The sequence below is a fragment of the Podarcis erhardii genome (assembly GCF_964252035.2).
Source record: "Podarcis erhardii genome assembly, chromosome: 6".
Classification (NCBI taxonomy): domain Eukaryota; kingdom Metazoa; phylum Chordata; class Lepidosauria; order Squamata; family Lacertidae; genus Podarcis; species Podarcis erhardii.
Window position 1 is genome coordinate 98,860,841 of NC_138510.1, and position 25,844 is coordinate 98,886,684.

General features: G+C 45.4%; 2 protein-coding genes and 1 long non-coding RNA gene across 9 annotated transcripts in view; 1 reads left to right on the forward strand and 2 right to left on the reverse strand.

Moving 5' to 3' along the window:
* The window catches only part of NMNAT2 (nicotinamide nucleotide adenylyltransferase 2), a 76,767-nt gene extending 52,508 nt beyond the window's left edge, over window positions 1-24,259 (reverse strand). Inside the window, exons 1-3 of one of the 6 annotated variants that reach the window (XM_081867354.1) lie at window positions 24,060-24,136; window positions 18,781-19,001; window positions 13,595-13,746 (exon numbers count right to left, since the gene is read on the reverse strand). In XM_081867354.1, coding sequence (XP_081723480.1) covers window positions 13,595-13,640 — 46 coding nt within the window. In that variant the 5' untranslated portion in view covers window positions 13,641-13,746; window positions 18,781-19,001; window positions 24,060-24,136. Of the gene's footprint in view, window positions 1-6,255; window positions 6,379-13,594; window positions 13,747-13,833; window positions 13,932-14,016; window positions 14,067-16,133; window positions 16,249-18,780; window positions 19,002-24,059 lie in introns of those variants that run through there. The other 5 variants (XM_081867351.1, XM_081867356.1, XM_081867355.1 and 2 more) reach the window with 5 other exon arrangements.
* Window positions 14,072-15,487, reverse strand: LOC309344762. Its single transcript, XR_014157869.1, has 2 exons — window positions 14,553-15,487; window positions 14,072-14,501 (listed from the first exon to the last, which is right to left on the reverse strand). It is a non-coding gene; the product is annotated as an uncharacterized lncRNA (long non-coding RNA).
* Window positions 24,260-24,698: 439 nt separating the features above from the next.
* Window positions 24,699-25,844, forward strand: part of SMG7 (SMG7 nonsense mediated mRNA decay factor) — a 66,971-nt gene continuing 65,825 nt past the window's right edge. Inside the window, exon 1 of one of the 2 annotated variants that reach the window (XM_081867298.1) lies at window positions 24,699-24,853. In XM_081867298.1, coding sequence (XP_081723424.1) covers window positions 24,825-24,853 — 29 coding nt within the window. In that variant the 5' untranslated portion in view covers window positions 24,699-24,824. The remainder of the gene's footprint in view (window positions 24,854-25,844) is intronic. The other variant, XM_081867299.1, reaches the window with a different exon arrangement.

Consider the following 25,844-nt stretch of genomic DNA (forward strand, 5'->3'; position numbering starts at 1 on the left):
TCAAAGGCTGGTTCAGGAATCCATGTTCATCCCTTGATGACTGCATCATTAAGCAACAACTAGCCCATATAGATAGATCTAATACCACAAACAGAGCATTTGATTCACTTGGCATTGCCTCTAAATACAGTGCCTTTTGGTGGAGTCAATTTGGTCAGCTGCTGGCCATGTAGTCGCTTATTTATTTAAGCAGATTTATACCTTGCTCCCCTATTGATGAAGCATAGAGTATACATCTGCATAAATGAAAAAGTGGAATGCTTTACAGGTTTCCTCTGAAACAGAACCTATTAAGTTGTGGTTGTTAATATTACTATAGTATTACTTTTATTTTGTATACTGCTTATATTCAAAAATGGATTCAAAATACTTTACAAATATAAAATCAATACATAATTAAAATACACAATAAGAAATCCATTGGGCATTAAAACATCCTTAACACTTGGGGGGCATTATTGTTTGTGTTTGTTACTGTGTTACATATTTTTGTATTTTTATACTGTTAACCTCCCTGTGATACACTCTACAAATTCAGTTAGTAAGTAAAATATACAATAAAAAGCATAACAAAACAGGTAAAAAAAACCTTCTAAAACAATAAAATCAGAAGTTCATATCTGGAGAATGCTTGCCTAAAAAGGTATGTTTTCAGAAACCATTCAATGAGACTTACTCCCAGTTAGCAGAAATACGACTACAGCTTAAATAATTAAGAACAGAAAAATCAAAATATGAATGTGTGTGAAACAGCCGCAAGTGAATAGTAATCAAGTGTTGTAACATGAATGCACGAACCAGCTCTTAATGTAATAGTATTGCAGCAGGTGATCAGACTGTTCTGCTGCTACAAACTGATTCCACAAGACTGTAAAAATCTAAATGACTTTTCACCATTTCCAGATAAGCACTGAATGAAACAGAATGGGCCAGTGCCGGAGCAGTAGTTCTGGTTTCAAATTAAATTCACCTCCAGTTTCTCTTGCAATAGCAGAATAAGATGACATGGAGTGAACCGGCTGTAAGAGGGGAAGGATTATTTAATGTTCAAAACCTGGAACGTGGCACAGGGCACTCTGACAGCATTGGTACACTTTGGGCAGCAGAGCTGAGCAGGTTATAGTCTCCGTTGACAAGTTTTCACATTTTTGTCCTTGGTGGTGACAATTATGTCTTCAAAATATGCTTTGGGTGAGTCTTTGTTACAGACAAAGCCCCTCCAGAAATTGTTGGGCCAGTCTCTGAAAAATGTTGTTGTGCTAGTTTAATGTTTGGAAGGCATTTAAAAAATAGCATAAATCTGCTTTTCTGGGATCAGAACTAATGCTTTTTTGGGATTCAGCAGTATAGGTAGAGATGAGCAACAGAAGCATTTGTCATGGATGCAACCTTGCAATAAAAATATTATTAATTATTATTATTATTATTATTAATACCCCACCCACTCCAGACGGCTTCCAGCTGAATATAAAACATAATAAAACATCAAACGCTGAAGTTTTACTGAGAGTAGCAGGCCAGGGAAGATACCACAATTGCAGCTACTAGTTGTCTTATGACAGTAGCCTAACACCATAAAGCATATTTAGCCACAGAGAAGAGGAAAAAACCAGATGCACAACACACTGAGCAACAACAGCCAGAAGGCTTGTGACACAGCAGCTTCTGAGCAGGAAGAATCTACTTCAGCATCTTTAAAGGTCCACAGTTCCTAGTGTGTATTGTTGAAAAAGAAGACTACTTGGTTTGATTACACAGTATGTGTAATGACAAATTCTTACATGCACATTGAAACACAACACACACACCCCCTCTACAACCAAGTAATGTAAGCTAGAGTCCATGAAAACACTGTTTGCCTTCCTGCTGCAACAGTACCTGTTTATCAACTTGCACTGGTGTGCTTTCGAACTGCTAGATTGGCAGAAGCTGGGACAGAGCAGCAGGATTTGAACCACTGACCTTCCAATCTGCAAGCCCAAGAGGCTCAGTGGTTTAGACCACAGCACCACCCACGTCTCACGTCATGTCAGTGGAACTTCCTCCCAACCTAGGTGTGGCCGGTTTCTGCCCTGTTTTGCTTTTCAAAAGAATTATTTTCCCTTAGGTTAAATGATGAGCTGGTTTTAAATCATGTAACTGTTTATTGGTTTTACTTGGAATGTTGGATTAGGAATTATTTTATGGTTCTCTTCTCAGTGGATCTTTTTTATACCAGCTTTTGTTCTTTATGTTGTTATCGTTTGGTTGTTCGCATCTGTCTGTCTTGAGAGACAATAGCATGTGCCTCTGGGGGTGAAGTCAAACTGCTGTGTTAGCAGCACCGAAGTGACCTCCCTGGGGCGCAAGGCTGGGCAGTGGGTCTGGAGGTCCTGGGCTGCCCAGGCAGCAAGACCCCTTCTTGGCCTCGCTAATGGGGTCCAGAGGAAAGCAGAGAAAGACGCCTGGCACCATTTGGCTGCAGGAGATGCCCTCAGGAGGCACGCAGGGCACCATCCAGCCACCTAGGGAATCCACTCCAGATTTCTGTAGGGTTTACTCCTGAACCTTTTGTTTTCCCGAAGATAACCCCACAAGGCAGCAGAGGTTTAGGATCAAAGTTTTCCTTCTCCTAGATGGGCTACCTTCTCAGGTTGATGAGTCCCATCTGCCCCTATATTAATTGTAAATTGTGTGTAATCCTGCATGGTAAGTCAATGTAACTATCCTCCACATGCAGACATTCCCCCCTCTATTGTTAGTTATGCTAATGGTATTAATTATATAGCGCAGGGAACCTTTGACCCACCAGGTGTTGCTGAACTACAACTCCCATCAGCCCTGGCAAGCATGGGATGATGAAAATTGTAGTTGAGCACCATATGGAGAGCCAAAGGTCCCCCCCCCCACCTGCCCTAAGGATCCTACAAAGAGTACATTTTCACAAGAGTGGAAACAACAAAAGGAGACAAGGTAAGAGCAAGGGAATAGCTGCATGGGAAGATGGGGATTATGAAGTTCACCAAAGTGGGTGGCTCCTGGCTCCTTCCCTGCAACATACACAAATCAAAAGAGGACAAGAACAGAGACAAGGGTCTATTTCCCACATTTTACTTTACAAGCTCGTAGTTCACAATTGTTCTCTCTCCCCACTTCAGCACCCCAAAAGCCACAATATCATGGGATACAATCAGCTTCCAGCTTAAAATACACATGGCTTCCTGTTCTTTTGGATCTTCAGATGGCGGGTGGTATACAAATATAATAAAATAATCTTTAATGACAGATGTTATTTACCATATGGCTTTTAAAAAGAACCTCAAGCTTGCTGGAGAATTAGGCATTCCCAAATCTTGAGCTAGGAAAGGATGGAAGAGGTAAAATTGGCTCCTGAGATATAAAAAGGCAAGTAGGAAAACCATGTGGGATTATATATATATGAATTGAGGAATTGCCTAGTTGCATCTCAGACATTACGATATGCCATCTCTCCGTTCCCATCCCTATCTGGTCTTCAGATCTTGCCTAGCCCTGAATTATTTGGGAGTCTTCCCTGGCTTATCTCAATAAGATAACCCAGCATCCCTCAGCCTGGGTTTAAGTCTGCAGGAACTGCCTTTGAAGACAGATCAGGACTCTGCTGGAAACGAGCAGGTGGGCAATGCAGGCATCTGTGCAAGGGATCTGGCCTGGGCCTCTGATCCACTTTGCTGACACAGGGGAAATGAAAAGGCTACGCGGACAGGATGTTCCTTCACTTCCTAGGACGCAGGTCCTGGCATTTCACAGCAGTGCCATGTGCTCTTAAAGGGAACCTATGCAGATGTGAGAAGCTTTGTGAGTGCTCATATTAAATGGAAATAAGAGCATCTGTAAGCCAGCAGGCACCTGGCGGGGGGGGGGGGGGAATGACTTCCTGGTTCTCATTATGCGCCATTTTACAATCAGGAAACGTATTATTGCATTCATTCAGATTTATTTCATCTGCATAACAATATGATGTACAAAATCCTGATGTACAAAATCCTCCTATCTCTGAGCAGGCTCTTCTTGAAGCTGCTTTAAATGTTGGGCTGTGTCTTAAATACAACCCTGACCTCACCTTCGCCAAAACTCTGATTGATTTTTGGGGGGGGGGGTGGATCGCAGAATGTTCCCAGTGTTGTAAACACATGACCAGGCCTTCTCTTGAAAAGAAAGGAGAAGAGTGGTCTTTAGAGCAGGCACAAATCAATTTTTAACTTGCACAACATGTGCATTATTTATAATTCTGTGCATTTTTCCCTTCTGGTGTGAATTGGCAGAAAGTCTTCTCCTCTGGCTGCATTGAAAGAGTCTAGTGAATTTCCATCGCATAGGCAGCTTTTTTGAGACTTGAGCTGTATTTACAAACCAAATGAGAATAGGGTGAATTTTACCACTGTGTGTTTCTATTGTGATTATAGGCACACGTTTTTTCTGAGAAATGAGTTATCGCAATTCCCACTTTGACCTCACTAATTTCTCAATGAGTCAGCTGCTTAGCTTGTGCCAAGCAGGTGCACCTTATCATCAATATCACTCAGTATTTCCAAGGCCGGTCAATCTCTTAACAACAGTCTCTCTAGACTTCTAGTGATGGAAAAAGGCTGGTGTTTCCTGTTCTCAGCTGTGAAGTAATTTCAGCACTTACAGTCATGGACAGCAAACAGCTCTTAACCTTCCTGCCCATGCATACAAACCCCATTTTAAAAAGCCTCTTCTTTTATAGAGACCTCAAAGACACACATGCAAGATGACACTCACTGACCCTGGTTCTATATGCAAAATAGCTATAATTGATTAGATTCAGCACACCATATCTACACAAATGCTTTTTAAAAGAGGGGGGTGACACCACCCCCACCCCACCCCCATTATCATCCTTTAATTCTCTTAAAATTGCATAGTATGGCCTCCAAAACTGAAGCAGCCATTGTGTATACATAGGATTGACACATACATACAAACACGCATGCAACATCATGCCACTGTCGATACAGCGACCAACAGCTGACACTCCAGCCTGAGACTAGAGGTAGCCATTGGCATGAAACTCCCTCTTGAGGTTGTGATCCAAGATTTCAGATAGTCTCCCCCAACAAAAACTCATTGTATCTCCTCCTAGTCTGCATACTCCAGTTTAATTCAATGTGCACAAGAGGGAGCAGGGCCATTTCGCACGGTATGGGGCTGTTCTGTGGATATGCCAAAGATGTGAAGTATATCTCTAAGCATGTAAAGCCTGACTGCAACAAGTACATGTTTACAAACACACATTGTCACTCCATTAGGCTTTTCCGCGTTCAGCTCTTGCCTGCAAAATGTACATCCCATGGCAAATCTGGCTCTCTGTATGATTGTACTGGATGGCATTCTCTGCCAGCACAGTGGCTAATAAAGGCGCTACCCCACTAAAAGAGGTAACCAGATCAGCAGGAGGAAGCTGGAGATCTCATATCCCGGGCTCTTCATTCACTGATTCAGTGGCAGGTGACTAGGCTGACATTTCCCAAGGAGAAGAGATTCCCCATCCGCAAACAACAAGCTCTGCAAACGCCTCCCCTTTTGCTGACACCAACCGCCCTCCCTTAGCTACCAGGCAAACCTCTCATTCACCCATCCATCCTCCTGCATATCCATCAGCCATCATCTCATCTTCCCCCACCCGCGCCGCCGCACACACCCCACCCTCCTCCTCCCAAGCCTGCTCTCTCTCCCCCCCCCCTCCGCTCCCGGCTGCTCCAACCCCCAGAAAACCTCCTCCAGAAGAACCCAACCACCAATACATCACCTCTCTCACGCCCCTTCCTCGGGGAGCTCTGGCACTCCCGGTCGAAATAGCCCCACATTGTCTCTCTCCTGACGCCGCTACTAAACGCTCCCTATCCTGTTCCCCACGCACGCACCCACCCGCAAGCCAAGAAGCCCCCTAAGCTTTCCTGCGCCCCCTCCCTTGGGTCCAGAAGAGCCGCTGCCCCTCCCTTGCCTCGGCCGTCCCTGGGATGGCCCCAGGGCGCAAAACAGCTCTCCTGCCCGGCTCTGCAGCAGTTTGGTCCTAGCAAGCAAACCTCCCCTCCTCCTCCAGATCTGCCAAGCCCGGCAAGAGGTCCGGCCAGCATCCTCCCCCCCCCCCACTCCTGGACCAGAGCCAGCAAATCAAGCAACGCCACCCGGGAAGAAAGGCAGGAGCCCCGCCAAGAAGCCCCCAGGGCAGAGCTGGGAGCCCTGGCGAGGGCGCGCCGAGGAAGGACTCACCAAACATCTGAATGTGCCCCTTGGTGATGGGGTTGAAGCTGCCGCAGGCCAGGAGGATAACGTGAGTCTTGGTCGTCTCGGTCATGGTGCTGCCTCGCTCGCTCGCTCGCTCGCTCGCTCTCCCTTCTTGTGTCTCTCAATGGGTCTGCAGAGGGAGGGAGGGAGGGAGGGAGGGAAGGCTGCGCGCTCCCCGACGCAAGCAGCGCCCCTCCCCTCTGCGCTTAACGCATTGCGCGCCAGGCGGGAGTTGCTCGCTTCCCCGGTCTGGGAGGGGCAGCCCCGCTGCCTGAAGCAGCCCTCTTAACTTACTTTCCTTTCATAGCAGCATCGAGGTGGAAGGGACCCCGAGGGTCATCTAGTCCAACCCCTGCAACACAGCAATCTCAACACAGGGTTGCCTGCCGGATTACCAAATAGGCAGAGTAGGCCCATGGGCCCCAAGCCTTTCCTGGGCCCCGTGACAACGGATCAAAATAAAATTGAATTGATCTTGAAATAAAATTGCTTTATTAAAATGGTTGGTTGGTAAAATCAAAAACATATTAGGAGATAATCTGCGAGCCCTGCCTCACCCCCACCTGGAGAGTTTGACTGCCTAGGGGCCTCAACAGGTTTAACCTGGCACTAACGTGGTCCCCATTCTGTTTGAAACCAGGCTGCACCCTGCTCAGCTTTGCCAATGTGCTAGCAGTTATATTGCTTGTCAAGTGTCATGATTTTAGACACCACAGAAGCACACAGTTCTAGAGGTGCTGTGTCTCTCTGTGTGTGTATCTTACCTATAAGATCTAGTGGTGATGGAAGACAAGAGAGGAGAAGATGGGCACGAATTTAAGCCAATAAACAACAACTTTCATTACACTATTGTCGGGTTATACCTCAATCAGGTGATAAGCCTTTGTTCAGGCTGTATCACTTTAAACTGCTGGTGCAGACTCATATTCTTTTAATGTTCTTAACATCAGCAATACTGAATAGCTCAGTTGGCTAGGATGTGATGCTCATAATGGCAAGGTTGCAGGTTCAATCCTTGTATGAGATGGCTGAATATCCCTGCATTTCAGGGGGCTGGACTAGATGTTCCTCAGGGTCCCTTCCAACTCTACAATTGTATGATTCTATGAAAATCTCTACACATAGAAAACAAGCCTGTCATGGAGATAGTGAGACAGGGATGGCTGGTGCTGAATTTTCTTTGTGGAATGAATTCTTTTTTCCCTTTTTTTGGGGGGGGGCAGCATTCTGCCATGCAAATTCTTACCTGTAACACACACAGGTTCCTCTCCTCAGAGAGTACTAGTCTTAAAATAAGTGGGGGGGGATCTTGGATTGGATTCTGAAAGAGGAACTCCTTTGTTTTGCAGATAAGCATTTGAGGCTGAGACAGGGGGAGGGGGGCAGCTAGTGAATTCACAGCAGAGGGAGGATTTGAACTGGGTACTTCTGCCTCTGCTCAAAAACCCAAATCTCTACACACCACTGTAGCCTGTTGCATATTAATAACTTTCCCTTTTGTTGTCACTTCCTGACACCCTTAGTCTAGGCCAGGGATGGGGAACCCTTCTTCTGCCAAGGGCCGCAGTCCCTTTCGGTATTTCTCGAACTTGGGTCCCCAGCTGTTGCTGGCCTACAACTCCCATCATCCATAGCTCACGGGACCAGTAGTGAGGGATGATGGGAGTTGTAATCCAGCAGCTAGAGAACCATGTCTGAGAAATTCTGAGAAGTGTTGAGGACCACATCTTGGTAGCTTGGTTGGACTGAAGCCAGTGGTGGGTGGTTCCAGAGTCAAAAATGTCTTTCATACACCTCCCTTTCTCTCTCCCCCTCCCTCCCCATTTGCCACCCACATCTGCATGCACACTTGTGTGATTTGGCATTTAATCCTGAGTTCCCCAATGCTGTGTCCATAGTCACCCCAACTCCCTCAGACACACACCTTGGCACTTGTCTAGGCCCACTAAGCCTCCCAACTGGTGTGGTTGTTTTTTAATTGAGGTGGTTTTACTATTGGGGGTTGTTTGGTGGGAGGCTTTGTTTATTTTGAGGGGTATTGTTGCCTGCTTTTTCATCTGTACTTTGACCTTGCTGGGGGGGGGGGTGTATTTGAGCATCACCAGGTTTTTTCCTGTGAAATGGACATATTGTGGTGCCCACAATGAGATGCTGGTACTCATACATTGGTAAAAGTGCCAGCATAAAAAAGCTACTGCGGCTTAGTCATGCTAGCCACATGACCCTGAAGCTGTACGCCGGCTCCCTCGGCCAATAAAGCGAAATGAGAGCCGCAACTGCAGAGTTGTGCGGTAAAGGGACCCCAACTGTTAGGTCCAGTCGCGCATGACTCTGGGGTTGTGGCGCTCATCTCGCTTTATTGGCCAAGGGAGCCGGCGTACAGCTTCCGGGTCATGTGGCCAGCATGACTAAGCCGCTTCTGGCGAACCAGAGCAGCGCATGGAAACACCGTTTACCTTCCTGCCGGAGCGGTACCTATTTATCTACTTGCACTTTGACGTGCTTTTGAACTGCTAGGTTGGCAGGAGCAGGGACCAAGCAACAGGAGCTCACCCCGTCGCGGGGATTCGAACCGCTGACCTTCTGATCAGCAAGTCCTAGGCTCTGTGGTTTAACCTACAGTGCCACCCTTTGCCTTACCTCCCCTCTAAAAAGCGGGCTAGAAATCCAATGATAATAATAGCAACAATTTTGCATACCTTCTCAGAGCAAAACCTACAAGGTGTTCTGCAATCTGTGTATGCCAAATCAGAGTCATTGCCCCCCACTCCAACCTTTTGACACAAAAGTATAACTTTGGATTCCCTGTCTTTGGTAGCAATGTGGTCTCCCATCTGCTGGATGAAGCTCTCTCAACCACAGCCAAAGACTGATATGTCATGCAGATCCCTCTTTAGCATGGGGGGGGGGGGTGTGGTTCAAACAAGAACTGCAAGTATCTCTTCCTTCAAATTTCCAAGCATAGAGCCTATAATGTTTATGCTGTAAGCAGCAGCAACTCCTCCTCCACCAATCCTAGCATTGCTCTATTCTTTAAAAACAATAACAATCAAAAATGCCGGCTTTTCATCTCTGAGAACAATAAAGATCTACATGGAGCTATTGATCTATCGTTTCCCCTTTATGGCTCTTATTCCGAATCAGCAAAATCCCTTTTTGCTTATTGGAAAGGCTGGGGTTGGGGTTTTCTTCTTCTCCTCCATCCTGTTATTTCATAAGCTTTCCTTAGGGGCAACAGATCAGCGTCAGGAAACAGAAAGTCAAGATCATTTGCCCAAGCCAGAGAGTGTTATTAAACCCTCAGCACTGCATCAGAGGGATTCTGCTTTCTTCTTCTAAACCAGTATTTCCATAGCTATTAAAGTTGAAAAGAAAAAGTTCCTGTTTTAAAATGCTCATGATGAGCTTTCATTGAATGGAGACTGCAAGCACGCACAGGGCAGGCAAAATGTTTTCAGATTTTCTTGTTCATTTTGAAGTTCCTTCAAAGCCTCAGAGATGAAGGGAGACATCCACCAACATGGTTTTTATTTCCAGATTGTGTCAGGGTTCGAGCAAGCTTAGCAGATCCTGAATCCAAGGTGCTCCATGTAGGGATTTATCCTGTGTTCCACCACCAAGCTCTCTGGTCTGAGAAGAGAACTACCAGAATAACAGCCAGACTTACCAATGAAGGTTCTCGAGAGCTACAGGGCACAGGGCACTGCTTAACCCCTAAAAATCTATTTGTGAAGCTTGCTCCCTGGTCTGCTCAACACAGGACTTTACTATTCCCTGTTACAGACTGTCCAGTTCAGTCCCACTCATCACAGCAGCTGTGTCTGACAGGTTCTAGAAAGTGGCAGCTATTATATGGGCTTCCATATAATACAGTGCTGTGTAGTTTAGCTAATATATAAAACTGTAGAGATGGAAGGGACTCCTGAGGATCATTAGTCCAACCCCCAACTTTTCTAGTAGAATAATAACCAAAGCAGATTGCAATCAAGTACTACATACTACGTGATGCTTTTGAATTCTGGTGCTGGAGGAGACTCTTGAGAGTCCCATGGACTGCAAGAAGATCAAACCTCTCCATTCTGAAGGAAATCAGCCCCGAGTGCTCACTGGAAGGACAGATCCTGAAGCTGAGGCTCCAATACTTTGGCCACCTCATGAGAAGAGAAGACTCCCTGGAAAAGACCCTGATGTTGGGAAAGATGGAGGGTGCAAAGAGAAGAGGACGAGATGGTTGGACAGTGTTCTCGAAGCTACCAGCATGAGTTTGACCAAACTGCAGGAGGCAGTGGAAGGCAGGAGTCCCTGGCGTGCTCTGGTCCAGGGGGTCATGAAGAGTCGGACACAACTAAACAACAACAACTACATAAACTAGCATATTTTTGCATACCATTTAGGGACTTACTAAAATTAGACATCTGGAAATGCTTTTTATTAATGGATTGATTACAATATAGCAAAGCAAAATGATAAAATTCTAGGGTTGCATAGCCAACAAAGGCAAGACTTCTGCAACTGAACTAACCATCCTCCTCTCTGCACTCTCCCCAAACCTGCTCTGCAGGGTCAGGGAAACCCCAGGACAGATTTGGAGGGCACAAACTGGAGGGAGAGAAAGGGGAATTCCATCACAGAAGCAGCAATCCTTGCAAGAATGGAACAATAGCAATAATTAAAACAGGAGGGCAGTGACAATAACACTTTTGAAAACATCATCATATTATATATCCTCTCTCAGGAACCTGTAAACAGTGCATGCTCCAAATCCACCCTCTTTTCTGGAGGCAGTTCTGTTGGCCATTTTGCTTCAAACTTACCGTAATTGAGTTTTGGGGAACAAACATAAGACGACCTCTTCTTCTGGAAGCCAATGTAAATGTCCTAAAGTAGTCAGGTTTTATTCATTGCAGAGATTCACCCTTTCCTCCCTATTATCTGTCCATTGTTTGCCTGATACGTTTTACAACTGTGTGCATTAATTGCACACATGTAGCTCTTTGGCTACAGGTATGTTTGTCAGCCAATATGGGGCAACCTATGTTTGGTTGCATGGCTATTTCAGCAAAGAAGCATTTTCCTTCAAGAAAGCTTATAGCACTTGAAGCACATCTGAAGTTCCCTCAGAGGAAGGGGACAGTTTGGCAAACATCAAACCTGTTACTGGTTGTGGTTGAGATCTTTCCATCAGTCTGGAGACCCAGCTGCATGGCCAGTCCATTGAAGCCTGTCTGCTCACTAGCAATAGGTACAATGTGTGGCTATCTAACAGCCTCACAACATGCAATTGCAAATGAAACACCTCGTCCAAACCCTTGCATCTTCAGTTTCAGGAGTGGACCTTTGCAAATCATCATACTTGCTCAGCTGAAATAACATCAGAGGCCTAGCCTTGTTGAAGCAATACTGCAGCTGCAATTGGAGCTGTTCACGCTACTGATTACAGCACCTGCTGCAGCATTGTGATTTTGCTGCCTCAAGCCAGCTTATCCCAAACTACAGCTTCACCCTGGTTGACCCTCATCAACAGCTTCACTGAAGATACCGCCAAATAACTGAGTTGACACCATAGCATACTGCCAGGCAGAATCTGTAGTCTGCATGAACTCTGGTATTGGAAAGTACACACACACAAATGTGTGTGTGTGTTTAGAGAGCAAACACATACACAAACAGGCTTACAGTCCATCTGTAATACTATCACTAAATAACAATAACTTAAATAATTACAAAATCTAAAGGTGTCATCTAAATTATCAAGAAAAAAATTAACTGATCAAAGCAATTATTCAAAAAATGCATCAATCATATATACTAAAAATGGTTGGAGGGAGGAGAGAGTTGAAAGAGAGATTCATACTAACAAGCAGCAGAGTTAAGCACAATGGCAATTGCTCCAAGCACATTTAAACTTGAGTAGATTTGCATCTGCCCTAGTCCACCTTTAAGTAAATGTTCCCCACTAAAATACTTAGGCTGGAATAAATCACAGACACCTAGCTTTACAAATAAGTGAATGTTTTACTCACAGCAAACAAGTCTCCATTTACTAGCAATAAAATGAAGAAGAAAAATGTTCTAAATAGCTTAAAAAGTAAAGTACTTGGTTTTCTTACAAAACGATCAGGCAATCTTTTACAGATGCAGGTTGTAAAATCTCCATTTTTAAAGAGATTTAGTTCATTTGCAGGATCAGCAGAGCTGGGAGCCAAAGCCACATGACTTTTATTCTTTCAGGAAGCACAAAGGGGGAAAACTCCATGAGAGGGCAGCAACACGAGAATGGGCCTTTTCTGAGGGGGCTCCCTGTTTGTGAAATACTCTCCCCCGGGAGGCTTGCTTGGAGCCATCATTATATATCTTTAGGCACCAGGCAAAAATTTTCCTCTATAACCAGGCCTTTGACCTTTGACTATCTGTGGCCTTTTAGAAGTGAGCAGGATATTTTTAATGTATTTCTCTCTTGGTTTTATTGTTCTCTATGTGGGGTTTAATGTCTATTTGTTTAGTTGTAAATTGCTTTTGGTTGCCCTGGGCAATAAAAAGTGACTGACAAATTTAATAAATAAATTAAAAAACAATTCAAATCAATCTTCAAAAAAAAATTAAATGAGTAAATAACGTTCTCTATTCAGTCTCTGTATGCCACCTATGACTATTTAGCTCTATCCTGTCCTCCTTCAGTTGTCAGAGGGGGGACATATGTACAAGTTTTCTTTCTTTGCTTCCAGACTCATTCTTCTGCAGTATAGAAAATACTGAAGAATAGGGGCCCTTTACGAGCTGGGATTCATAGCATCTCTTTTGTCTCCTTGACAAGCTTCTTCAGAAAACTTAGGGTGTCTGATGGTTCCCAAGCCTTGCTTGAATAAACTCTGTAGGCTGAAGGCAGAGAGTTGTGAAAGACTTTGCATATTTCAAATTTACCAAAATTAAAAGATGGGAAATGATGTACAAAGCTCTTGTACATGCAAAGCACAGCAAGCTGTTTGTAAGCATCAGCCAGGCCTCTTATAAATGCGGCATTTAAGCTAAGCTTGATTGGAGGGGAATTTACAAAACGCTCTCAGGAACGGCAGTGATATTAGGGTTATAAATATCTGTTGGTCTCTCATGAGGGGGGGGGGCATGGATCCATAGGCAAAGACAAATGTTGCAAGGCACACAAAGAAGCACATTCAAACACTAAATGCTGAAAGTCTACATATTCAAAGTCGAAAACATGAGATCACGATAATATTTTGTGCATTTCAAGAGGCCAAACATTTTCAGGTGCATTTTCATTTCAAAAGCTGGCAAATAACAACTTGCTCCATAGTTATAAATGCACCTTTATAAAGGTCATCTCTTCCTTTTGAGCTGGCTGCTATCAACATGTTGATGATGGTGAGCTCTATTTTCACCAGTGAAAGGATCCAGGAGCAGATGTCTTGATCTTGAAACAGTGTGTGGCAACAGTGGTGGCGGAGAATCAGATGAAAGCTGTATTCAGACGAGAGAGAAGACAGGCTAGTGGGGAATTCTGATTCTATGGGGAGCTGAATTTACCTGTGATGAATGGAATATTACCAGGGTACCCTTAGACCAGGAATGAGAAATCTGTGGCTCTCCAAATGTTGGACTTCATGTCTCACAATTCCTAACTACTGGCCATGTTGCTCTCTCCCCTTCCCTGCAGAGAAAATGGAACCATGTGATTGTTTAACACACCATTCATATGCATCTTCGTTTTAAAATATAATTCACACATACCATATTCCATACGAGCTTCTTCTGAGCAACAACCGAACATGTACATTGCTACATGGCGGTGACATGAATGCCCAAGTATGGCGTGGTGCTCAGCCATTTCAGCCATCTTGCACATTCAGCCCCTGCTAAAAATAATGACCACATAAGGAAAATAATTGCCCCGAACATTATTGTGAGCTCAGTTGTTATTTGTACTCACATGAGCCCAGGACTTTCAGCCCAAGTCGGCTGCGGCACAAATAGGAAATTGAATAGGAGCAAAGGGCAAATGAGACCAAAAGCAATGAAACAGAAAGAAATGATACCTCGTGATGGTCTTGTAACCTGAAAAGGGGATCTGAAGTTCACAGTCTAATACTATGTAGGTCATCTAATTACTTTTTCCAATTTAATCTTTAAAAACAAGGCCTGGTCCTCTGTAGTACTGGTGAACAACACCCTACATCACTGTCAGGAGTAAAGTAGAGATAGTTCTTTCTTTCTTTCTTTCTTTCTTTCTTTCTTTCTTTCTTTCTTTCTTTCTTTCTTTCTTTAACAAATTAGGAAATGCTGCCAGCCACCCCAATCCCTGCCGAATGAGGCTGTGAAAACAATGGCCATTCAATCTAGCTATGCCAGCCAAAGCTAGTTCCCAGCATACAGCTACCCATCCATTGTGGCCAAGGAAGAGAAGCAATTGAAAGTGAGGGTTTTCACCTATAAAGCCTTAAATGGTTCAGGACTGCAATACCTCAAGCACCACCTCTCCCCCTATGAATTGACCCAGACCCTGCAATCAACATCCGAGGCCAATCTATGTGTACCCCCCTCCATGAGGAGTCCAGAGGGAGACAACATGACAAAGGGTCTTTTCTGTGGTGGCTCACCACTCGTTGAACGCTCTCTCCAAGGAAACTCCCCCTGATGCAAGATGCCTTAGGACGGTCGTTTTCCTAGGAGATACAGGAGGGACAATATCCCAATGGCCCTTTGTCCCAGTATACTCTGTTAAGTATACTGTAACTTTAATTATGCCTAGGCAGTATACTGTTTCCATACAAACATGTTCCCTTGCAACATGTTGACAGAATGCTGGTACAGTAGCCTGCTTGTATTCGATCACAGCTGAACTTTCTTGACTTTCTGGCAAGCACATGCACAAATACAGACACATAGCATAAATCTAGGTCTTAGATCTGCCACTGCAATTTTGCCCACCAACATCCTTCCTATTTTCCCCAAGCCAGGATACAGAAACTCAAACCCAGCCATATGCATTTGGGGGATGAAACAGGAGGAAACCCGAGCTGCCCTTAGGTACTGGGGCCACCTGCAGGGCTACAATCAGAAGACAACAATCACATGTTTAGTTTGCTGTTTCAGATTCACACATATGTGGTGCTGCATATGATTGCCAGATGGCCCCGATTTATTTATTTTTTAAAGAAAGGTTAGCTCTTCTTACACAACGCACCCAAAAGCACAAAATAAAACTTGGTGTGTGAGAAGGCACCTGCTGCGGCTCACCTGACCATCTTCCAGGCAGTGCCTGTTCAGGTTTTACAGAATAGGAGACTCTCGGTGGCCACTCTTCCCCTTTTCAGAGTCGGCCCCAGCGGCGTGTGGTGAATTTTTTCATAGAGGAATAGTTAGGGCCAGTGCCGTGACGTCACAACGTTGTGCCCATGAGCATTGTGCCTCCCTCTCTAAGCCAGGCAGCAGCTTCCAGGGCTTTGGGAAGGAGGCTCCAGACTTTAATACTTTAATTTACCGGGAATGTTTAGAAGAGTAGCCTAGTCACCTAGTCCACTGACAGCACACCACTAGTCAGCCCAGTATATTTTGCAGACACGGCCCACCAGTTGAGATCTTCGTAGGAGGTCTGATCCGTGTACCAGCAGTAACAGAAGTTAGTTGGCCTGTTCTTTTCCTCTTCTCAGTGAATAGTGAAAACCATCTTCTTCCTTTGGCTTTTTTAGGATAACTGATTACTTTTGATATGGTGGTGTTTTATCTTCCTGTTCATTTTAAGAAAAAAACTTGCTTCTGTGTTTTAATTCCTACACATCACTTGGCAGGGGTGGGTGAGTGACTGAAATGCAGGTGAAAGACAAATGTTTACTTATTTATCAATGTACCTTGTGCCATCCTTTTGTGAGTTTCCCAATGTTCGCTCCACAATGTTTGCTGATATTGTCAGGGAAATACACAAAATATTGAAGCCACTAGGAGTCCACCAATTTTGTGAGCCCCTCCCAGACCCAGGCTATATATCCTGTAATCACACCCTAGGTCACACCTGATAGGCTAATTCAAACTTTCCCTCTGGAGCCTGATTGGACAACTCCAATGGCCAATCAGATGCTACATTCCAAAACCCTCCCTGCCTATTATTCTAGGATCCAAACTCCACACATAACTCTTACAAACCTACCAAAGGTCAGAATTGTGTGCCTTTCCATTCTGCAAAAGTTGCACAGGCAGTAAAACTTAGCTTAGTTACACTGGTGGAAGTTCCTAAATTGTTGGTCTAGGAACTCAAAAGTGGCTTGTAAGAGCTATGCGGTCTGAGCTGGAGCAACAACAATAGACTTGATTACCTTCCCCCCAAGCTGAAGGGGAGTGAGGTAGCTAAGCCTGGCAGTACAGCTTACTCAATGGCATTAACCCCTTCATGCATTGGACTTAAGCATGTAGGTTATATGAGACTGGTTATCCCAACAGCAAACCCTTTGGAACATGCAGAAGATTTGTAGGAAAAGCAGGGTCCTGCTCAACCTCAACCTTTGGCACAGCCAAAGACAGTGTGAAATATGGCAGTCTCCTCTCCTTCATCACATTCTCTTCAATTCACAGAAAACTTAGGGGAAGGACAGTTGCTCTACTGTCTACCTGATGAGTGAATTTGTAGAACCCTGGATATTACAACATGGAGTGAATGATCCTAAACTTTTCTGGAAAGATGGGGAGAATGACTCGTGTCATTTTCAGCTGCTACATAGTGGTTTGTGGAAACTGACCTTTGTTCTTGCCCATTTCTTCTTGGGAATCTTACCACCCTCCTACTTTCCTGACATTTCCAAGCTATAACAGTGGAGTCAGAAAGTAAAAATCCCTGGACACATTCACGTATGGTCTCCCCGACTGTGAGTCAGAAGTACTGTTATCAGACTTTTTTGAACAAAGCCCCACTGACTCATGACTTTAGCTTCAAGCAGTGGGCTGCTGTTTTCCAACCTCTTTTCCATTTAACACCTGATGCTAAACCTGTAATAGGTGGTGAGCTTCTCCACCAACCTTTGAATTAGGGAAAAAATGTGTGTGTTTCATCATTATAGGAGAAAACCCCAAAGCACTAATTATTACTAATATCCACTTTTACTTATTTGTCATTGAGTGAAAGGGCAAACATTAAATATGAGCTAAAATTATTGTTTTGACTTTAGGAATGCTTCCAGGTTCTGCCCTTGGCTGATTAATTTGATGCTAGGGAGACTATCTCTACAGGCTTGTGCCAGTATAATAATATTCCAACAGGAACTAGTCCAGTATTTTCATCAATGGTGAGACAAAAGCTCCTGTTCTTTGGTCCCAACATTTAATATTCAGATGTATACAGCTTTGAACATGAGATTTCATATAGCTATCACAGCTAATAGCCATTGATATGCTTATGGTCAATTAATGTATTGAATTCTTTTAAAATATTTTATTTTAAAGCAACACACATTCTGAATTCTTTGAGTTAATTGTGTTGTGTGAAGTATGTTATTTTTACCATACCAGAGCCTATTTGAAATCATATGTATTAAGTGACTGAGACTCATATTATGGGAGATAAATAAAAAAATTGTCCAGTAGCATCTTAGAGACCAACTAAGTTTGTTCTTGGTGTAAGCTTTCATGTGCATGACAGACTGAAACAGAAGTCACCAGACCCTTATATACAATGGGAGGGTGGGCTGGGGTTTTTATCAGAAGGGTAGTAGGAGATGGGTATGGTAAATCTGTTGATGACTGTTATACAAGGGTCTGGTGATTTCTGTTTCAGTGTATCTGAAGAAGTGTGCATGCAGATGAAAGCTTATACCCAGAACAAACTTAGCTGGCTTCTAAGGTGCTACTGGAAATTTTTTTAATTTTGTATTTATTTCGACTGCATCAGACCAATACTGCTACCTACCTGAATCTATTATGGGAGATGCTACTGAAAAATACTAACATTGGTTTTTAATATGCATTTACACATTAATTGTAGAGTTCACATCCTTTGAAAAAGATTAGCCATAAACTACATTGGGAATAAAGAATACACTCTTTTTATACAGCTACTGTTATTGTGGTGGTGGTTGTTATCCTTCAAACGTTTTAGAAAGGTTTGATCCCTCTTCTTGTTATGGTTGCAAAACAAACCTAGTTTCTGATCATGCAAAATCTGTATTTGGATGGATTCCTTGCATGCATTCCCTAAATAGTTTATCCATGCTATCCCATTGATCTAGCCTGGTGTGGCACCAGGACCTGAAACTGCAATGCATCATCCAGATTTAATTGATTTAACTTAGCTGAATTTTAGGGTGGCCACCTACAGAGGGAGGACAGGAGTGCCTGGCGTGCTCTGGTCCATGGGGTCACGAAGAGTCGGACACGACTGAACGACTAAACAACAACAACAACCTACAGAGTGCCAATAAATAAATTGGGTGGAAATATTTGCTTAAAATTTGCATAATCTAATTTTTTTGGGGGGGGGGGAATACTAAATAGAAATACAACGCATCTTACCAAGTGGGGAAGACTGTAACCTGTGTGCCTGCTCAGTCCAAGTGCTCACTGCTGATGAGCACTTCAATGACCCTGCTCTCCCTTCTGATGCCCATTTATCTTTAAACAGGACTTTGACCAGGCAGCTCTTCAAACTGAGAATAAGATTGGAAGAATAGAGACTCTGCTCTTGCAGCCCTTTAAAAAGGCTTGTCATCTGTAAAGTATGGTACAGGACCACCCTGCAAAATGTAAATGGGAGTCATTATTCCCCTGGTGTGGAGGCCGGCTTCAAACTGGGACCAATCTCCATAGCAAATCAGAAGCTAAAGGACTCAAAACTATGCACTGTTCCTCAGTAAATTGCTACTGGGTCATAAAACACATTCCAGTGGGCATGGATCCCCATCTCGCACTTGAGTGTAGACCGCTGGAGTTCAACTGGTGATAGAAACATTTTAGAGTGCATTGATGGGGGAATTTTTATGGCACGATGCTCCAAAGTTCAGTGGCCCTGAGTTTACATTTTCTCTCATATATACTCACAGTCCTTCTGAAGATCTGACTTCAGGTAATGGTATAGCATATTTCAACATTTCAGAAATTCTGCCCTTTTTAGTGGCACAACTAACTTCCAAAATCACAGCTGGAATTTAACTGGCTTTCTAGATTACTTAAGGGTTTGAGAACAACTAGCAATAATAAACCTCTGTACTGATATTGCCCATGTTCAGTGACTGATGCCTGATCAGCAAATTCTTATGCCATCTTATGAATTTTCACCAGAAGTAATTAAAGCTGTCTTCATACAGGATTATGTGATATTGTGTAAACAATAATAGAACTTTCTTTTTAATTACAGCTATATTAGGAATACAGAAGCAGTTGTAAAGCATGGAATGGGGGGGATGTTAATTGTGTGCTAAACAACTGGTGTAATACACATGGCCATCTGGCCCCCTCCTTCTGCACCTGAGCCCAGATCCTGATCATGCCACATACACCCCACAGCTATTTAGAGTGGGGGGGGGGATGGACTTCCAAATTAGCACCGCGTTTTGCTTGGCCCTGAGTAGAAAAGGGTGCATGCAAAGTGTGCCTTGGGTTGGCAGAGTTCTCCCTCCAATGGAGACTTAAATGTTAATTAGGAACAGACTGCTCCCTGCTGAAATGCAGCTATAGAGAAATGTGCACATATTGAATTTCCACTTGCCAGGTTACACTCCCTCGGAGGAAGGTGTTATGTGTTGAAGTTCTCACCCTGGCCACCAGGGGTGTTGTCCTGGTCACTGGCCACTCAGGTCCACGTCAGTTAATTTAGGTGGGAAACCCTGGGGTGTTCTTGTTACAATGATGACAGCTGGCTGCCTATAAAAGCAGGCTGGCTGAGCTGTTCAGTACAGTTCAGTTCCAGCTTACTCTAAAGAACCACTTGGAGAAATCTCTGTGTCATCTGCCATCTCCACCCACTACTTAATAGAAGGGATGGCAACCCTAGTATGACTCTTCTTGTTCCACCTTATACATGCTTAGTCAGAATAAGGCTCCATCTGCACTATACATTTAAAGCAGTATAAATGCTTAACAGTCATGGCTTCCCCCAAGAAATCCTGGGAAGGGTCATTTGCTAAGGATGCTGAGAGGCCCCTATTCCCCTTACAGAAATCTGTTTCTGGGATATTGGATATAGAAGGCCAGACCAAGCATCCCTGTTGAATGGTCACTTTAAAATGTGAAGGTTCATTATTGTTTCACAAGTTGTGTATGTCTTTAAGGGCCAGGGCAGATAACGAGACCCAGTCTTGCAGCTGTGAAACATAGCAGGTGCTGCTAAGTTGAGTTAATTAAGCTGTGTCAGCAATTGGGTGTAGTATATAAGGAGCAGCACCTAGCTCTCTCATCACTCTGGGGGATGGGTTGGTGGTTGGGTTATGTTTGTTGTTATCTTTAGTGTAAAAGGAGTTTTGTTTTTGCTATTAAAACCTTGTTAAAGTTATTTTTGAGTTCCTTGTCATGCATGGTCTCCCCAGCAAGCTCTCTGCAGCGCTACTAACCTGCAAATAGCCAACAATCCCATCTCTTCTGGGAAGAGCTGAGCTATTTTAGTGACACTGTGGAAGCTGTACTATCACTCTCTCTTCTGAGCATAAATGGAAAACCCTTTATAACCTTTCCAGGGTTTGTTTGTTTTTTTTAAAAAAAGAGCAATCCTGGTTACTTTGAAAAATGAGTGCAAAATCAAAGCATATAACTTTCACTCTGAGAACTAGATGAGGTGCTCCCCCACCCCTGAAAAATAAAATATGCCGCTGGTTAAGAAATGGGAACACTGAGGGAAGGAAAGGATGAGTGGAACACACTTGCCTAGATCTCTAACCTGTATTAAATTGATTGGCTCCAGAGAAGAAATTAATCTTTTAGTACAAAGCCTCTAACGGTGAGGAATACAGCGCTTGCTTCTTTCAGGTGGCTCTGTACATGGGACTGCAACTCATCTGATTTTATGGATATGCTTCTCATAGTTTTAGAGCCTGTGATTGTATTAACTACTTGAATAAGGTGCATCAGACGAGCTTTTTGCATGTGTGCAGAAACGACAACTTTCATGAGCATTTAGACTATAAAAGGTAAAGGTAAAGGTAACCTCTGACCATTAAGTCCAGTTATGAACAACTCTGGGGTTGCGGCGCTCATCTCGCTTTAGTGGCCGAGGGAGCTGGTGTTTCTCCACAGACAGCTTCCAGGTAATGTAGCCAGCTTGATGAACCATAGCAGCGCACAGAAACGCCATTTAGGTTCTTGCTGAAGTGGTACCTATTTATCTACTTGCACTTTGACATGCTTTCAACTGCTAGGTTGGCAGGAGCAGGGACTGAGCAACGGGAGCTCACCCTGTCACGGGGATTAAAACCACAGACCTTCTGATCGGCAAGCCCCAAGAGGCTCAGTGGTTTAGACCACAGCACACGCACACCCCAGACTATGTGGCACCCCAAAGACCTTTGGTTTCCTTTTTAAAATATGCATGGTTAAAACCTATGCCATTGTGCTCTATAAGTCTTTTTGACAGCACAGGACAGCCATATCTGCCTCTGGTATTCTGCTCATACTGCTTGCATTTTTAGTTTCAAGTGAGAGGCAATTACCGGTACATCACGCGAAAAGCTTCCTACATGCTTGATTTCCCCCTTCTAACATCAGCTTGGAGAGGACTGGTGTAGACCATACTGCCAGTCAGTGTAGACAATATGGAGTTGGGTGGACCAATGGTCTGACTCAGTGTAAGGCAACATCCTGGATTCCTAACCACCACCATCATATGGGTAACTATTATCTCACTGATTAAATCCTCTTCCCCAACGCGAGGATCCCAAAATGTGCACACATGCCTGTCTACTCAGAGTGACTTGCCCAAAGCCACACAATGAGTCTTTGGCGGAAGTGGGGGCTAAGCCAAGGTCTCTTTCATTTAAGTCCAGTTTCACATCCAATGTGATTTTTAGTCACATAGCTAAACTCACCCTAGCTCTCCCTTTTCACCATCTCTATAATGAGCTTTGTGATTCATATTAAGGCAGGTGTTCAGCCTTGTACACATGGTTAGTCTCACATGAGAAAGGGAAGATGACTCCCTTTTGCAATGAAGGATTTTGAAATGAGACACGGATCGCCTTTCAGTGTGAAATCACTCCCAGGGAAAGTGCAATATACCGGTAGCTTGTGTACCAAGGAGCTGCTCATGTCCCACATTAAAACTATGACACAGCAGAAAGCATTTCCTGACTCAGAGAGAAATGTATTGAATTTTTTTTAATTTTTTTTGCTTCTGGACTCTCTCTGCACTAATAATAAGACATGAATCCAGAGCCATCTGTAGAGTTGTCGAGAATGATGATTAAATTTAAGGAGGGTCATTAATATGTCATTTAATAATAAATTGATTTAAACCTGCATATACTTAGTTGTTTTGCTTATTTACAGGGTTTATAAACCACTTTTGAGACCCATGATTCGCAAAGTGATTACAATACAGTATAAAGAAAGTAGAAATCCAAGTCCCAAACAATGCAGTGTATCAATACTGCAATGAGTTCATGACACGGACAAGATCTAAAGAGGGAACTTCTTGATTTGTAGCTCAGCCTTCTAACCCTTATGCTCTGACAGTTTTTAGTGTACCAGGCAGAGCTGGATGTTATAGGACATATGCTGAAAGAACAAAATGGAATTGCCTGAGAGCCCACGAGGACTATCTTACTGATACAGTGATGAAGCCTGGCCTGGTTTCAGAAAACACTGGTCCACTGTGCAAGACCAAAGGGAGAGCCAGAGAAGCGGACACGGAGCAATGGATCCAAACTACAAGAAAGAAGATTCCACTTAAACATTAGGAAGAACTTCCTGACAGTAAGAGCTGTTTGACAGTGGAATTTGCTGCCAAGGAGTGGGGTGGAGTCTCCTTCTTTGGAGGTCTTTAAGCAGAGGCTTGACAACCATATGTCAGGAGTGCTCTGATGGTGTTTCCTGCTTGGCAGGGGGTTGGACTCGATGGCCCTTGTGGTCTCTTCCAACTCTAGGATTCTAGGATTCTAGGTCAGGTGGTGCCAGCAGGGCAGAGCCTAAAATAATCCAGCAGGTCACAGGGTCAGAGCCAGAGAATCTGGCAGGTGGTGGTGCTGGGGTTTTGAGTAAAGGCAGAATTTGGCAATTTAGGAAAAGAGTTGTGGTGAAACCTGGCAGATTATGGGTGTGCAGCTTCCAGGGTCCACAAAAGAGCTTGGCAGGCTCTAGAATTTACTGCCAATATTGGTTATCAACACCAAGAAAAACCAAACAGTTGCACTGTTTGGCGGCTCCAGAGTTGCATAGTGACATATATGAACCAACAGCCTCCAATTGTTAGAATGGGAACATTAAGATTCCAAGGCTTCTGAAACAGGCGAGCAAGGGAGACACCCCAGCAACCTCTTGCTCAAAGGCGCTGTCCGTAGAGCAGGAGACACTCTTAATCTCAGGGTCCTGGGTTCAAGCCCCAGGTTGGACCAAAGATTCTTGCCCTGCAGGGGGTCGGACTAGATGACCCTCATAGGCCCCTTCCAACTCAACAGTTCTACAGAAGTTTCCAAGTGTCCTCCCTCAGATTCTCTTAAGATTTGCAGCAGCAACTTCTCGCACATAGAACCCTAGGGTTGGAAGGGTCCCCAGGGTCATCTAGTCCAACCCCCTGCAATGCAGGAATCTTTTGCCCACCATGGGGCTCGAACCCGCGACCCTGCGGTGAAGAGTCCCTCGTGCGCTACCTGGTGATTCGATGAAGGGGGTGCGATCCTGCACCCACGCTGGCCGCGAGCAGATCCCCGTGGAAGCTCAGCGACACCTCTTGAGGGGCCCTCGGGGTCTCTCCTGCCGGCGGGAGGGCGGAGGCGAGCCAGGATCGGGCGCGCGCACCCGCGGGCCAGGCCGGAGCAGCGCTTGCGGTTGCCATGGCGACGGCTCACGCCGCTATTCGCGCACACCCCTCCTTCCCTCGCCACGCACCCTCCGTCGCCATGGCGCTGCCTCGACCAATAGGAAGGCGGGACGGGGGGCTGGCTGTCCCTCTCCCCCCGCGCCGCCACTCCGGGCGCGAGGGCGAACGGGGAAGGCCTTTCGCGGCGCACTGGAGGCGGAAGTGGGCCGGCCCGAGCCTGGGCCGCGCCCGGAAGTGTGGGCTGAGGGCGAGAGGGTGTGGGGGTGCGGGGGGGGGGTAGGACTTGGCGGCGGAGCTGGCCCGACCCTCCTGGCAGCGCCTGTCTGCGAGGCGTTTGCGGGCGTCTCGAGCGGGTCTCGCGAGAGTTCCCTCCCGGGCGGGAGGCGGAGAGCGGCGCCCTTTCCCCTCCCCTCGCCCCCTCCCCTCCCCCTCCCGGAAGAAGAGCCTGGGCCCGACGCGGGAAGATGGCGGCGGCCGGAGGCGGCGGCAGCGCGGGCTGCGGCGGCTCCCGGGCGGCAGGCGGGCCCGAGCTGTGAGACCCAGGGCAGGGCCGGCGTGAACGGGCGAGCGGCGGCGGCGGCGGCGGCGGCGGAGGATGAGCTTGCTTTGCGCTCAGTATCTCCGGTGAGGAGGAGGGCGGCGGGTGAGGCCGGGGGCTGGGCGGGGGGGGAGGGGGCAGCTCCGGGCCTTCGTGAGGGGCCCCGCTGCTGGCGCCTCCGCCCCTTCCCCCAGGCGCGCTCCCCCCGCCCGTGCACAGGCCCGGGGAGGCCGGCGTGCATGTGCCGGGGATGCTGTGCCACACAGGAGCCCTTGCCAAGGAGGGGGCGGAAGAACATGGCCTCTGGCCCAGGAGCTTTCCCCACATCGTGCCATCCCGCCTTGGGCCAGTCTCTGCGGCCAGGTGCCCATGCAACAAAAAGGGCATGTAGGTTTGAAAAAGAAAGGAAAGGAAATCGTCTTGCCTGCCTATGTAATGGGTTTGTTATATACAAGGTGAACATGATCACACACACACAACGTTAACGGCATCTGCTTGGGATTTTTCCACAATGCCCTCCCGAAACGAAGATTCGGTTAGGAAAAGGTGAGAAGTGGGAGGTGGGCTCCTTACCATCTGCCTCCCTGTCCTGCCAGCCACACTGGTCTGCTCGCACCAGCTTCACTCGCCTCCAGAGACATGCCAAGGAATGTGAGAGGAGTTTTTAAAAAGGCATTCTGCATGGAAGAGCAGTTTTGGGGGTGGGAAGTGGGGTATCTATATATTAGGAGCAATTAAAAATGGTAAGGCGTCAAAGGAAAGGGTGTGGAATTAGGCTGCTGTATTATGGTGGAGGAACTGCTCTAGTGCTCTTTCTGAGAAGGGAGATTTGGTGAGAAATGAGAATGTGCAGGAGGGTGGTGATGTTTCATGGCTGAGGGGAGAGGTGATGGTTGGATGAGCAAATGAGAAGACTGCATGGTTGAGAGGAATAGGCTGCTAAGGAAGTGAAGTGAGGGACCCTTGATCACTTAAAGCTGCTGTGTAGTGGCGGATAAGAAGCTGAGCACGACAACTTTGCTGCCATAGCTCTCTTGCCTTTCTGCATGAGTTCTGCAGTATTGGATAGGTGTGCCC